The sequence below is a fragment of the Cavia porcellus genome, unplaced genomic scaffold, assembly GCF_034190915.1.
Source record: "Cavia porcellus strain 051 isolate PalLab524CR breed Dunkin Hartley unplaced genomic scaffold, mCavPor4.1 scaffold_6, whole genome shotgun sequence".
In the NCBI taxonomy this organism is placed as follows: Eukaryota; Metazoa; Chordata; class Mammalia; order Rodentia; family Caviidae; genus Cavia; species Cavia porcellus.
In genome coordinates this window covers 5,835,643-5,849,936 of record NW_026947489.1, presented here as the reverse complement: position 1 = coordinate 5,849,936, position 14,294 = coordinate 5,835,643, and the positions used below count along the sequence as shown (strand labels likewise).

At 44.7% G+C, this 14,294-nt stretch overlaps 1 protein-coding gene across 1 annotated transcript; it reads right to left on the bottom strand.

Moving 5' to 3' along the window:
• Positions 1–3,106: 3,106 nt before the first annotated feature.
• Positions 3,107–4,767, bottom strand: Ndn (necdin, MAGE family member). Its single transcript, XM_005006305.4, has one exon. The coding sequence runs from the start codon at positions 4,650–4,652 to the stop codon at positions 3,684–3,686; it is 969 nt and encodes a 322-aa protein (XP_005006362.1). The 5' UTR covers positions 4,653–4,767; the 3' UTR covers positions 3,107–3,683.
• Between the last annotated feature and the right edge of the window lie 9,527 nt (positions 4,768–14,294).

Below are 14,294 nucleotides of genomic sequence, written 5' to 3'. Positions count from 1 at the left end.
CCCAGCATGGCATCTGCAAAATATTGGAAATCCAGTGTGCATTCCAATGAGCACACGAGACAGCGTTTAGTCACTTGCGGTGCTATCACTTACCAGGGCAGAAAACTGTGCATCTCAATTGGCTCTTGCTAGTACTGGATCTTTGTTTCATGATGTCTTTGATTAATTATTGGACATAATTATTTTGCCTTATTAGTGAGGTTGAATTTTGGTTTTCATTTTCTCACTTGAGAAAATGTGTGTTTTTACCCTTGGAACACTGCTATGTGTGTTTTCTTTATTTATGCTGTCCATCCATACAGCTTCATTTTGTGGGGTGTTCAAAGTAGTGACACCTCAGATGTGTTTCTGTTTTTCCTATTTTTCTGCAATTCTTTTACTAATTTTGAGTTATCTGTATTTTCTCAACTTTGACTTGGTTGATAACTGTTCATTATGTTTGGTTTTGTTTTCTATGGGGAGATGCTTTTTAGTATTGTAAATTTCTTAAGCTAAATAACAAATGTTTTATTAATCATATCCATATGTGAGCCCTTAAATCAAGCATCAGGAAAACAGTACACAGGTCAGATATGGTACTTATTCTTCATTATCTAAAAGTCCACTAAGAAAATGACAAAATACACTTATTTATAAGGAGCATCTGTACTTTCCTGAGAAACTTGGGCCATAGGTGTGCTTGAAATTGGTGATCCTGAATCTGCCAGCTAAGATTGAAGGTGAAAGAGGCTGTTGTCTTCAAGAACTGACAAGACTGAACTCTGTATCAGTTTATTTAAAATATCTTCCTCTGATTTAATGATGACACTGATTAAAACTATTTATTTCCTCCTGAGATTGCTTAAACTGTGTGTCATCACAATGTATGTTAAATTTCCAAAGGCCCTTTCTACCCTCCATGACTTTAGCAAAATGAAATTAATTAAAGTGAACAATGTGTGCTTGACTGTGCACAAGTAAAAGGTCACACATTGCAAGAAATTAGGAAAACCTTTCCCCACCACATCCACCTAAGAGTTGCCACTGCTATCCTGAATAGGAACGCGGTCAATCTCCTGACCCTCTCCTGAATGACCTGTCCCAGCATCTGACAGGAAAACCATTTGAAAAAGTATCCAATTTAGTGCACAGGGTGAAAACCTAAGAGAGTTACTGAGTACTTCCTCCCCATGCCCTACCCAGGCTTTACCTCTGCAGAACCTGGTGGCATAAATTAATTCACTCTACATCTGTGAAGCCTCCTCCTCTATGTGTGAGACAGCACCGTGGTGGAGAAGCCCTGCTCTGTGTGCCTGTAAGTGGACTGCACCTCATTTCTGGTAATCCTGCCCCGCAGCAAAGGTTTGGTCCTTACAGTGTGGCTGGAGACGGTGTAAGTGGCTGTGGTCACTTTGTAGAGGATAGTCTGTCCCTCATCACAGAGAAGAAGGTAATTCTGGACTGTCTGATTGGCATGATCAGGGTGCCACTGTACGAAGTGTACAGAGTTTAGAGTTGATGCAAAGCATGAATCTGGCAGCAAACAACGTGCTAGGACATTAGGGGAAATGATTGATTCTATGCCAAGGAAAAGTAACCACAGCCCCGCTGCAGAAACGAACCCCTTGGATAGAGCTCTAGTTTACACTAAGAGGGGCAGATATGTTTTCATGGCATTTGCTGTGGTCTGAGGAGCAAAGTAAGATTTCTCAACAATCTTAAATTTTTTAAACATGTATGACATGAATACTGGATCTGGGCAAGAGGTCTTGTCAAAGATCCTACCTGGGTTATTACAGAAAGGTCCCCAGTACCTGGGTTATTCCAGAAAGGTCCCCAGTACCCAACCCCACTGTTGTGATACACTTCATGGCATTTTTTAGAGCCCGAACCAACCTGCTAAGTAATGCCACTAGGTATTGGGGATTCCACCTCCTATACCATTGATTATAATTTCCTCACCCAAATATGGCCCCCGGTTTATGTCTTTAGGGTGCGATGCCAGGCATATGTTCCCTTTTAATCCTCCGTGCCCAGGGAAGTCTAGCTGTGGTCAAATGGCCTTTGTCACCCTTGAAGTGTAAAGGTTTTCAGGTCTTACTAATGTTCCTTTCTCTCCCTTCCCTTTTACAGGACTAAAAGCTTCATGTGATTTCCTCCAGTCATTGCCCTGCACCCCACTCTCTCCCCACCCCACCTTCTCAAGGGTTACCTAGTGACCCCCTGAAGCTAAAAGACTGCTGGCCCACAAGTCCCGGGGGAACCTCCCAATGTCAACCCAGCTCCCCCTCCCGGTGTCACATGTACTGCTGGGACACAACATGTCAGGGAAGTCCCCTTCATCTCCAGCCCTCAGGAACAACCACGCTTGAAATCCTGGTCTCACCGCTAAGAGGAATTAGTTTGTTAGGCCAGTGACTCTCTCTGCCTTTAAATTCCCTAACTTGTACAATCACAGTTTTTTTCTAAAAGACTATTGGAGTTAATTGGAAATATAAAAGTCTTTACTTTCTATGGGGAGGAAGTGGGAACCCACTTGAGTGTCAATGGGGAGTTGGGAGAATTAACTCAACATGGAATCTAAAAAAATAAAGCCACAAGGCAGGAAGGAAATTGCAGAGAGGTAGGGAAAATTGGGGCCTGTAAATTATTCCATTTGGGTTCACATCCTAGATCCTTCTAAGATTGAGCTTTATGATCTACAGGAAGTTTCTTACTAATACTTAGTCTGCATGTGTCTTCCAAGGTCAGAGCCTGCCTGTTATGGCAACTGGGAGGATGCATACACAGGTTTAGTTCAGCGCCCACAAAAGATAACTATTAATTGTAATGAAGTGTAGAAAATTAAAGGAAGGAAATTATTCTAAATAATACCAGTTACTTCTTTGTAATGTGATAATGGGCAATTTTTGTTTTTAGACTTTCCTGTTATGTGCCAAAACTTTTTAAATGAACACAGGTTTCAAGAAACTGTCAACTTCACACATTTATGGTTACTCATGAGTAACTACTTCCCCACTCTCTTAGGAGAAATAGTTATAATACTATATGCCCAGTGAAGAGCTCTCGCCAGCATTCCCACCCATATTCCCTGATTAACAAGACACAAAGTACACTTTTTCAAAAATGATTGTATCATAAGAATCTTTAATGTTTACTTTTGAGGTTATCCATGAGGGGGTTATATATATGTTGTGATGTGTGACAAGTGCCCACACAGAGACCACACCCGTCCCAATCAGTTCACTCCACATGGAAATGCCTGTGCCCAGCGAGGTCACCGAGCCGGAGGAGTCTTCTCCCTTCTCTTGGTCAGGCCAGCTTTCCTGAGTTCTTCCCAACAGTCCTGGGGCAATCGATCCCAACACACATCATCGGTCCCATACAAAGAATAAGGTGAGAAATTTTACAGTGAACTTTGTAAGTTTAGCACATTTCTGGTACATAAAATATAAATTCAAGAAAGCACAAAAGTGAAAGCACCAACTGAACTTACTTATGAACAGACATGCATAACCCCTAAGCACTACCCGCCAGGCCCCAAATGAATACAACATTGCAGTAAAGGTATAAAAGCATCGTACTGGAAACTTAGCAGGTACACAGGAAATACTGCACTGCAAATTCTGAATATGCCAACGGTCGACCCCACCCTTTGCTCGCCCGGTGAGGGTCGGGAACCATGAATCTGCCTCCAGACTTTTCTAGTCCTCAGAGACACTGTGGCGGGGGCACTGGGCAGGTGGGCGAGCCTCGCGCCGGGCTCTGGCCTCCTCCAGAGCCTCTCTGTATCTGGTAGGCCAGGCCTGGGGGTCTTTCTTAAAGACCCTGGCCAGGAACTGCATGATTTGCATCTTGGTGATCTCCTGTCTGGCTCTGGAGCCCCAGAAGAACTCGAACTCAGGAGGCTCCATGTAGGGGATGCGCCTGTACTTCAGGTAATTCTGCTGGACGAACTCCTGGGTGATGAGCCTCCTCACGTCGCTGAAGGTGGAATGCTTCTTCCAGGGGCGCAGCCCCAGGATGCGCAGGACGTTCCACACGGCGCTCTCCCTGGCTCCGTGGCCCTTCACGTAGATGAGGCTGAGGATCATGAGCAGCAGGCCCGTCATGGGCATGGGGTTGCCCAGCGCCATTCTGTCCAGTTCCTCAGGAGTCAGGGCTTTGACCAGCGCGAACTCCATGGTGTGCAGGCTGACCAGCCTCAGGTGCAGCCCGAACACCCTGGCCAGGATGAGGCTGGTGCGTCTGAGGATGCTTCTGCACCACTTCTTGTAGCTGCCAATGACATCTTTCATCATGTCTGGAAACCAGATGACCATCTTGTTCTGGTCTCTGACCAGCACGTACCACATGAGCTCGTGCGCCTTCTGCACCAGCTGGGCCGGAGCTGGCGCCGCGGGCCCGGGCTGGGGTCTGCTGGGGGGCTGGCAGACCAAGCCCTCCTCCGCGGCCTGCTGCAGGACCTTCGGGTCCACTTCCTCCATCCCGGCCTGGGGCGGCGGCGAAGCCGACGGGCCTGCGGAAGGGCTCGGGGGCAGCGCGAGGGGCGCGGCTGGTGGAGAGGCTGGCAGGGGGACCCCCACAGGGCCCTCGTGGCTGCTGGACGCCCCGGGGCTGGGGGCGTTGCCTGCAAAGTTGGGGTCGCTCAGATCCTTACTTTGCTCGGACATCTCTGCGCCGTCTGACCAGGGCAGGGCCTCGGTGTCCTGGAGCTCCGGGAGCGGGTGCGCGCAGTACGACTCCTGGAGAGGAAGTGCGAGGCGCTCAGCGCTGCGCCTTCCGCAGAGTCGGGCGGGGTGGCGCGAGGCAGACTGCGCCTGCGCGTCCGCGAGTCTAGCAGGCTGCCTGAGGAGGGCGGGGCCGCGCTCCGGAGGGTCTGCAGGAGCAGGAGCTGGGCCTGTGGGCTGCAGGAGCTGGACTGAGTGGACTTAAAAAGAGTAGGGAGCTGGGGGCGGCCTCTGCGGGTGGGGCATGTTTAAAGGGTCAACATGCCCACTCAAGTTTTTGACCTGGTGAGGTCTAGTGTTAGGAAATCCTCACCAGCATGCAGCCAGGATCAAGCCAGGACTCAAACTCCAACGGAAAAGTATTTGCAAACTTGGGTTTCCTATGAGAAAAACAGATGAGGTTGCTCAAGACAATGCTGCACTGTGCAGATTGGAATGTTGAGAAATACCAATAAAAAAGCGATACCAATAAAAAAAGCCAGAAGAGAATGGGTGTTTATGAATTTAAGGGGAATGCGGAAGGTAGTTGTGAAAATCTCTTCTGGAGCCCCAGGAAACTTGAACTTCCTTGGAATTCACAGGCTTATCAGGGGAGCTTTAAAGAAAAGACTGAGCCCTAATAACTACATATTTATAGGGAAGAAGCTATTTCGGTAATGTATACAAAGTTCCTATCGGCATGTCCACCGCCTCAAACATAAATTATTTCTTTGTGTTAGGATAACTTCAAAATCCTTTATCTGTCAAAATACACCACAAATTATTTTTAACTATAGTCATGTCACTAGTGTCTAGGGGCACTAGAAATTAATTACTCCTCCTAATTATTTTAGTACTCAATTAGTAAATTCTCTCTGCTCCCCCTCTGAATTAACCTTTCCAACCTCGGGCTACCAATATTGCCTTCCCCACTTCTGTGAGATTAGTTTACTTAGTTTTCACAGATGAGTGGAATTCTGAAATACTTGTCTCCCTATACCTGGCTTTTTCCACTTGATATAACATCCTCAGGGTCATCCATTTTGTCAAAAATTGCATTATTCTTTTTTATGGCTGAATACTAGTCATGGATAGATTACTCCATAACTTAGGTTAATTCATGTGTGTTTTCACTGTGATTTTCTACTTACTTTGGGCCACTTGAGCTTGGTTTTACTTGTCCATTGATCCTGTAAGATATAGATTACCTGCACAAGGATATGATAATGCCTCTTTTCTTGTTTGTGCTGATCCACTCTGTGGAAACAGAGCTTCTTCTTACAGAATCTGTTTTTTTCTCTTTTGGTCTGTAACTGCCATGTAGCAAACACACCCCTATACTTCCTAAGATGTTTTTTAAACATAGGACCCACTGATAACATTTAGCAACTCTCTTAGATGAATGAAAAAATGCTTGAAATGCTACCTATTGGTGACTGTCTTTCCTAATTGTGGATAATAGATCTCCAGCAAGCACAGGTACGGTCCTGCACACCACCCACAGAAAGGAGCTCTTGTCCATAATTCAAAGAGGAGGAGAAAGATAAGGAATTAAAGAAAGAAGAAAACATGGAAGAAGACTGGCAGAAAGAAGAGGAGGAGGAAAGGAGAAGGAGAGATGGAAAAGGAAGAGAAACCCATTTCCAGAATCAGGGATCTTGAAGTTAAACAGCCTCCCTTGTCTGAGTGATGACTTTGTTCTTAAGTTTCCAAAATTCCATATCTTCTCGAAAGTGCTGTCTAGAGTCTGTATCAGACCCAAAAAGCAGTTTAAATATTGCCTTGTTGTTTCTGGAATCTTCAATGTATTTGTTAATATGCATTGTGAATTCCATATCAGAAATGCCTGGGCAAGAATTATTTTGAATTTCTGATTTTTTTCAGATTTTGGCATGTGTACAGATGCATAGTACACCGATGTAAGCATGAGATGGCTTTGTGTTGCACGCGTATCTCACACACAGCCTGAACCTTGTACATTTTCTGTGTACTTGGACTGTGATCTAGGGTGTGAGTTCATGTGTGGAATTTTCCATTCATTATATTGTTTAGATAATGAAAAACTTTTAGATTTTGGAGCACTTATAATTTCAGATTTTTGGACCAGGGAAGCTCAAGTTTTTTCTCTTTTAAATTTCTCACTTACCTTTTCCTCATATTGGTTTATTTGAAAAGTTTTCATGTTGCCTCATCGGGTTTGTTCCCGTGTGTCAGCTGTAGAAATCCCTTCCCTACAGCAGCCAGCCCCTCCGAGGAGACTTCACTGGAAAGGTCCCCCCATTTCACCAGGAAAGGTCTTGGATAATTTTCAGATTTGTCTCCAATTGGATGCATTTCCCCTCCTTCTCCACTTTTCTCTCTTCCTCCATGTTTTATTTCCTTCTCTTTATCCTCTTCTCTCATTTACTGACATCTGCAAGTCTCTGAGAACACTTTACCGAGCTGTGTAAATCGTAGTCTTTTTTATTTCTAAAATTTTTTTTTATCGGTACTGGGGATCGAACTTGCGACTACACACTTGCAAGGCAGGCGCTTATGCCGCTGAATAAATTCCCAGCCCCTCTAAAATTCTTTAATTAACACATTTGCAATACACCAGGGATACATAGTCATGGGAAGTTAGGGCACATAAGTATCCTGAACCCTTCCTGCCTCCCCTTCTCCTCCCTCCATCCCTAGATCCCCTTTCCATTTCAGAAATGCCCTCCTCCCTGTTCCCGATCATTGTCTTTTATTTTGCTCTTTAAATTATTTATGTTTTGGACCAGGTGCAGCGGTGCATACCTACAATCCCAGCACTTTGGGAGACTAGGATTGGAGAATTGTCTTGAATTCAAGGCCAGCCTGGGCAACATAGTGAGACCCATTTCCCAAAAACAGCAAAAAAACCTTTATATTTTGGGTTTCTTACACAGCAGAAACCATGACAGTTAAGCTTCTGAGTCTGACAGGTGTCACTTAGCTTTAGGGTCCCAGGTGTACCCATTTTCCTACAAGTGACTCAGGTTTATCCAGCGTTAATATTCCCTTTTTAAAAGGAGGCCTCTTAATCAGGCTTGTCTTCATGCTCCTTCAATATAATCCTCAGTTTTGTATTTCTATCTCCATACATTATCTTCTCCTTTATGTGATTTGCGTGTCTATTCTTTTCTAAATATTGTAATGAATTATTTAATTCATTAAACATATTTTTAATAATGAAAATACTCAAACCTACTGTTTCAGGCTCAGCTCAGCTCTGGCATGGGCTGTGCATTTTGATGGCGTGACGTTGTTAAAATTGCGTCCCTGGGCCTGGGAGTACAGCTCAGTGGTAGGACAGCTGCCCCATCCCCTGAGACAAAACACCCTCACATCGCACCCTCCTAGACTTAATGGGTTCCGGAATTAAATCTCAAGTATGAGTTGCAACAGTTGTAAAGATTGTCTCCTCCTGAAGTGGGATGCCAGCCTCCAGCTAAAGAACCACTTCTTGGGCTTCAGATGTGTCTGGGCTGAGCTGCACTGCTGGATTCCTGTCTGGGCCTCATGTTGGAGAACTTGCCACTTATACAGCAGATACCACCCCTGCTCCCCTTTCAAATCATTTCACTTTTGACAGAAGGGTTGCCTAGTACTGTGTCATTCCTGTAGATTAGGAGTGTATTGAGGTGCTATAGCTGGAGGGCTTAAGGCCTCGGGTCTGAGATTCAAACCAAGCCCAGGGTAAACTGTGGTACTTTTTACCTGTGTAGCCCATGTGGCACCTTCTTTTCTCCAGGCAAGTTTTCATGGTGAAATTCATTCTTCCATCCAAGTAGAAATATAATAACTATGGAGGTGCTGGCCAGAGGTATGCAAGAGATGGACAAGCAGAGGTAAAGGACTTTTGAATTCACAGGCCCAAAACCTCATGAAAGAATACTCCTGAACAGAGAGAGGAACAAAAGAAGTTAATTTCTAGTTCTGTCTAAGGGTAAAAAGGCTGAAAAATTTGTATTAAACATTTACATTTATTCTTTGAGAGTCTGAGGGCCAATGCTTTTAAGAAGCTGGCCTGGAGATAAGTGAATTCCAGTTCCATTCTGGAGGAATCCAGAGAGGAGAAAACTCACCATCATGGAAGCCTGGTCCCAGAAAGTGGCACCAACAGACAAAAAACTGTCCTGGAGTGTGAAGAACCAAATCCCATCCGCCTCAAGGGCAGAAAGACAACCAAGACCAAAAGCTTTTTTCAGCTTGGGTCTCTAGTCCTTACCCCAACACCCCTTCAGAGTCAAAAGCTACAATGAGCATCAACCAGATGGCAATCAGAAAATGACCAGAGGACTTGGACGGCTGTCTTCTCCCTTTATTGAAAAAGAGCAAGAGGGAAGGAAATCATAGCACAGCTTGGAAATGCCCCCGAACTTTCTAGCTCTGGACTCGTATGTGTATGCATGAGCTTCTGTAAAATATACTCATGGGGGTTCTTTTTTTCTTGATAAATTTGTCCCAGTTTGGCATAAATTTCTGGTTTGACTTTTGTTGTCTTTAGCTTTCTCTGTTTTCTAAATTTTTTCTTTTTCTTCTCCTATTTTTTTTTCTACTTTTTAAAACACGTCCAATTGGCATATGGTATTATAGTTTTAGGGCACCTCCCAATTCCCTTTGTCTCCTAGAGGTTCAGAGGAGAAGAGAGCAGCTGGGGGAGGAGGAGAAAGCTATTTTAGTGGGATTTCCTTTGTCTGAGTAAATCAAATAGAAACCCTGCAAAGATACCAGATAGCTGGGCACTCAGCCTTTAAGGACCTGATGACTGTCAATATTTGGCCCACATATTCCCAGTTCTCTATACCTCCATGGCGTCCTCCAAAGAAAGCCAAGAACATTGTTGTTCATTAATTATCAATGACTTACTTAGTTGAGGCTCAGAAACTTTACATCCAGATGTTTTGGGAAGATACTGTAAGTGTTCCCTCTTTGGATAAAGCTTGATCCATACCATACAAGAGACTGTGACAGAGCAGAAAGAAAAACAAATGAACTATCCCTAATGGTTGGACAGATAAAAGAGCTGTGGATAAAAAGCCTAACCGGCTCCCTCCCCAAGCTGTGCCAGGCGACTCTGTGGCTGCCTTTGGCCCCTCACATGGGCCCTCACTCCTTTTTCAGGCTTTGGGAGTTTGTTCCTCTTGCACAAATTATTCCTCACACACGGTAGCACAATTCACAGCCAGGCACAGCACAAATGATGGAAGACATTCAGGATCAGTAGTCAGTTCAAGCTCCAAGAAGACACATCGGGACTGACCTGAACTGAGACCCTTGGTGTGAATCTCAAAAAGACACCCCAAACTGAAGCTTCTGAGGCGTTTTATTGATAGAACCATGAAGCGAGATTATAGGACAAAGAAAGGACATCATTGCAGGAATCCACATAGGGGTGAGGAGGAGGACAGGGCATGGTCGGGGTGGTATGTTCCATGAATGACCTGAGGGCCAATCTAAGCAGTAAATAGGAGCTCAAGGAGAATGAAGGCCAGAGCTTTCATTCCCCAAGGCAGTGTGCTTTGATCCTACTTGGACTTGTGGCCTTGTGGGCTATCTTTCAATCCCTAACCGTGCATTCCAGGAGGTTTTGGACATGTGGCTCCAAAAGCCCCTTACCTCTGCTCATAGACCTCACACATACCTCTGACCAGCTGCCCACAAAAAACAAGGAGTATGGTGAATGGCATGCATGTAAAAATAAAGCTCAGGATGACCTTTAGAAGGAGAAAGCGTACTCACGCCTGTGCCCAGAGTGTTTCCAGGGGTGTCTACCTGTCTAAGAAGGTTCTCACCCCTAAGCCAGAGAGGTAGACCTTCAGAACAGTAAGGGAAATGACAGGCGACTCTGTGGGGGAGAAGAAGGAGCCAGCATTTGTGTAGCATCAATAAGTACTTTCAAACGGGGTGAAGTTTAGGGCTGGAACACCACCAGAGCTCAGACATGGTGGAGATAAGTTTGCTTGCTGAAGAGTGGACTGTACTACATGTGGGAAATGAGTCTACTAGACCCAGAAACCTAAAAACAAAGGTTCGGAGCACACAATATGAGCTCCCTGAGAAACTCAGGAAGGGACACTCATTAGGCTGGGTTTGTGTAAACAGAAATTTCACGGATGCAGAAAATACATAGAGATCTTATAACTTAAAATATTTTGGAGCAGACATTGTTTTTGGTACATTGCTTCAAAATCTGTAATGTGGAACAGATTACACAGCTGCGGAGAAGGCTGTTCTTGGCAGTGTCTGGGATAGGAAGAGTTCCTGGCACCGATTGCTATGGTGAGCGGGGAAGGGGCCACCCCAGGGGCCTCGTGGACAGTACGCATGCTCCCGGGCAGGGGCCCAGAGGCCCCGGATGAAATGTGAAGCTGACTCTTTCTTGTTCACATAAGCAGAAGCCTTCACCTTGAGCCCCCAAACAGGCCCCAAATGCCTTTTTCAGGCTGAGAACCTAAAACGGAGAGCTCGCTTTAATATGCTCAGCAAATGTTATTGAAGACTGTGTTGGAAATACTTGCATTTTAGCAAAATAGCTTCGTCCAAAGGAGAAATCAGCGGCCTTGGGGCCGTTTGTCAGAAAGATTGCTTAGGTAGAAGGGAACAGGAATCAGGACAGGGCAGTGCTTCTGTCCAAGCTGGAGGGAGAGGAGCAGAGGGGCAGCCTGACGCTCGGCCTCTCAGCCTCCCCAGGGGACATTGCTCACGCTGGTCCATCTGAAGTCCTCCACTCTCGCTGGACAGGAGACTTCTACTTCTCTGCAAACCCTCAAGGGGGCTTTCTGACATTCAGAGTGAGAAGGTCTCCAGGGTAGAGAGATAAGACTGCGATGCGTGAACATGGGGAGCCAGAGGGACTGGTTAGGAGTCCTTCCACAGGAATCCATGCGAGGGCCTGGGATTTAGCTCAGAGGCAGAAGCACCTGCCTTGCAAATGCACGATCATGAGTTTGATCCCTTGTATATTAAAAAAAAAAAAAAAAAAAGGAATCCATGTGACAGTGAGTGGTGACCTGCATTTCATTGTCCTTTTGCAACTATTTATTAACACTCCGAAGAGAGGAGGCACCGTCTTCTTCATTTATGTGGAAAAGACATAGAGGGGGGAAGCCATAAATAAGAAAACAAATGGAAGCTGTGATAGTGTCGCAGAGAATGGGACAGAAGGAGCTGATATTCACTGAGATTCCAGGAGACGTGGGGATTGCTAAGAGAGATTAGGGAAGACTGTGAATACCAGCACAATGTGGCTTCTGTCTCAAAGAGGCTGTGACTGAGCAAGCATACAGATGCCATTTTCTGAAATTATGTGGAGAGAGGCAAGGAAAGTTCCCAGGAAGTTACAATACACGGACCTAGAAGAAATCTAATAGATAAATTGCAACAACCAAGAAATGATTAAGGAAAAAAAGATGTCTTTTTAATACAATGGAATACTACTAAGCCCTGAAGAAGGATAAACCAGATATTTCTAGATGAGGTGATGCACCATAAAACTATACTCACAAGTGAAATAACTCAGATCCACATGTGTAAACATCGTATTGTCTCCCTGGTGTGAGAAACTGAAAATGCACAGTAGACATTGTGAAGTGGGAAGAAATTGTTCAGAAGAAAAGAGGAAACAGAGTGAGGGAGAGGAGAAAGAAAGAGAAAGGGAAAAATACAAGGTATTTGTGAGTTCCTTTTAGTTCACTGAAAAGAAAGACTTGTGCTAATATCATTAGGAGAATATGTATGCCCATAGCTTGTACTCTGGGTAACTAGTTTGAAGATAACAACATGTAATGTATTAACTATTGTTATTCTCCTGTTATTTTGTTATGCAATTTTGTTTTATTTTTTTTCCATAAAATAAAAAGAGAGAGAGAAATGGTCTGAAGTTGGGGGTAGGATGTTTAAAAATAGTAAATAGCATCACTCTGAGACACAGTCCAGGGCAGGGTTTTTCAAGGGACTGTGTAATACTTGCATTTCCCAGAGATCTTACACACACACGCCCTCCATACAAGGCAGACTGAAAAGTGGAAAAAGAAACCCCACAATTCTCCCACACTGCTAAAAGCCCCTTTGAGGACCACAAAAGTAACAAGAGGGCGTAAAGATGGACATGTCATGGTTCAAGTAATTTAGTTCTCGTTCCAAAATATGACTTTCCTTAGTGGTCTCTTTCTGAGACGTTTTAAAATAGATCGCCTCATCTTAACAATCTTCTTTAAGATAAATTCTATTTGAGAAGACACAGGACTCAAGGCTGTGGTGTGTTGTGTTCTTTACACATTTCCAAATTTAAATTGCTAATATGTCGGCAGTGGCTCTGGTGCAGACACCCATCGTCCTGTTGGTCTGCAGCTGTGTCTTGCGGGAACACTCTTCTCTAGTTCTGTTATTGGAATATTATTACAACCTCATAAGTTACTGTTCTCTCTCTGTCTAGAGTTTTCTGGAAGCAGTCGTGTGGCATTGGTTTTATTTCTTTAAGTACGGTGTTTCTTTTCAGTGAAATCATCAGCGGCAGATTGCTTTTTCATGATTTGTAACTGCAGACACAGTTTTCAACAATTTTTTGTAGGCCTATTCAATTGTCTTTTTCCTGTTGTGTAGATTTCGGTACTTTCTGGGTTTTAGGGCACTGTTCTATTTCATGTAAGTTCTCAAATAATCTATGGCCAATTCATCTATGATGCACAGTTTTAACTTGCTTACCTGTAATAAGAAAACACACAAACACACACACACGCACACACACACACACACACACACACACACACACACACACACAGAGTCACAAGCACGCAAACCCAGGGCACAGCGATTCCTACTTAGATACCCGAATCCCCACCGCTGTGCGTCCTAACTAGGGACTCTCTACCCACATCATCTCAGACCTTGTAAGCTTTTCTGTTCCTCCAATCATCTCCCACAGGCTGATGTAACTTGTGTTCCTGTCTTATTATTTTTCTCTCTCACTCTGTGTTCTCTCTGAACCATGCTGTCTCCCGGAGCTTGAAGTTTTCCTATCTGTACCACTGAGTCCCAAATGCATGCCTCCAACTCTGATACGCTTCTTCTGTGCTCCGTGACTGGACAGCAGCCATCTCGGGGACTCTTCACCACTGTGTGCCGTTTTCCCTGAAGTTGGACACTGTCCTCGATTTCATTAGCGCCCCCCTAAAAACGCCTGCTGGCTGTGTGCTCCCTGCCCCACAACACAGGGCCCGCTGTCTCTCCATCTCCCGAGGGAAAGTGAGCACTTCCGATTCACATTTGCCTTTCCCATCCAGACAACGATGTGGGCCTCGTTTCCTCCACGCAACGCACTGATGCCCGTTTCTGAACATCACGCACCTTGTCCACCTGCTCATGTTGACCCACGTTACACTGCAAGCCCCCCATGCAGCCTTCCACCTGCTTATTATGATTCCTGTTGGTTCTGCACCCTGAAACCAGCACATTTTCTGAAATGAAAACTTTCTTCACACGTTACTACAGATGTTGTAACAGTTTACCACCGAATGAATGTCTTCGAACAGCGAATGTTTATTCTCTCATAGACTTGGTTACTGGGATTCTGAAATTGAGGTACTGATGTTGCTA

Coding starts and splice junctions, on each gene's coding strand:
- Ndn (XM_005006305.4), bottom strand. CDS start 4,652: ATGTCCGAGCAAAGTAAGGATCTGAGCGACCCCAACTTTGCAGGCAAC.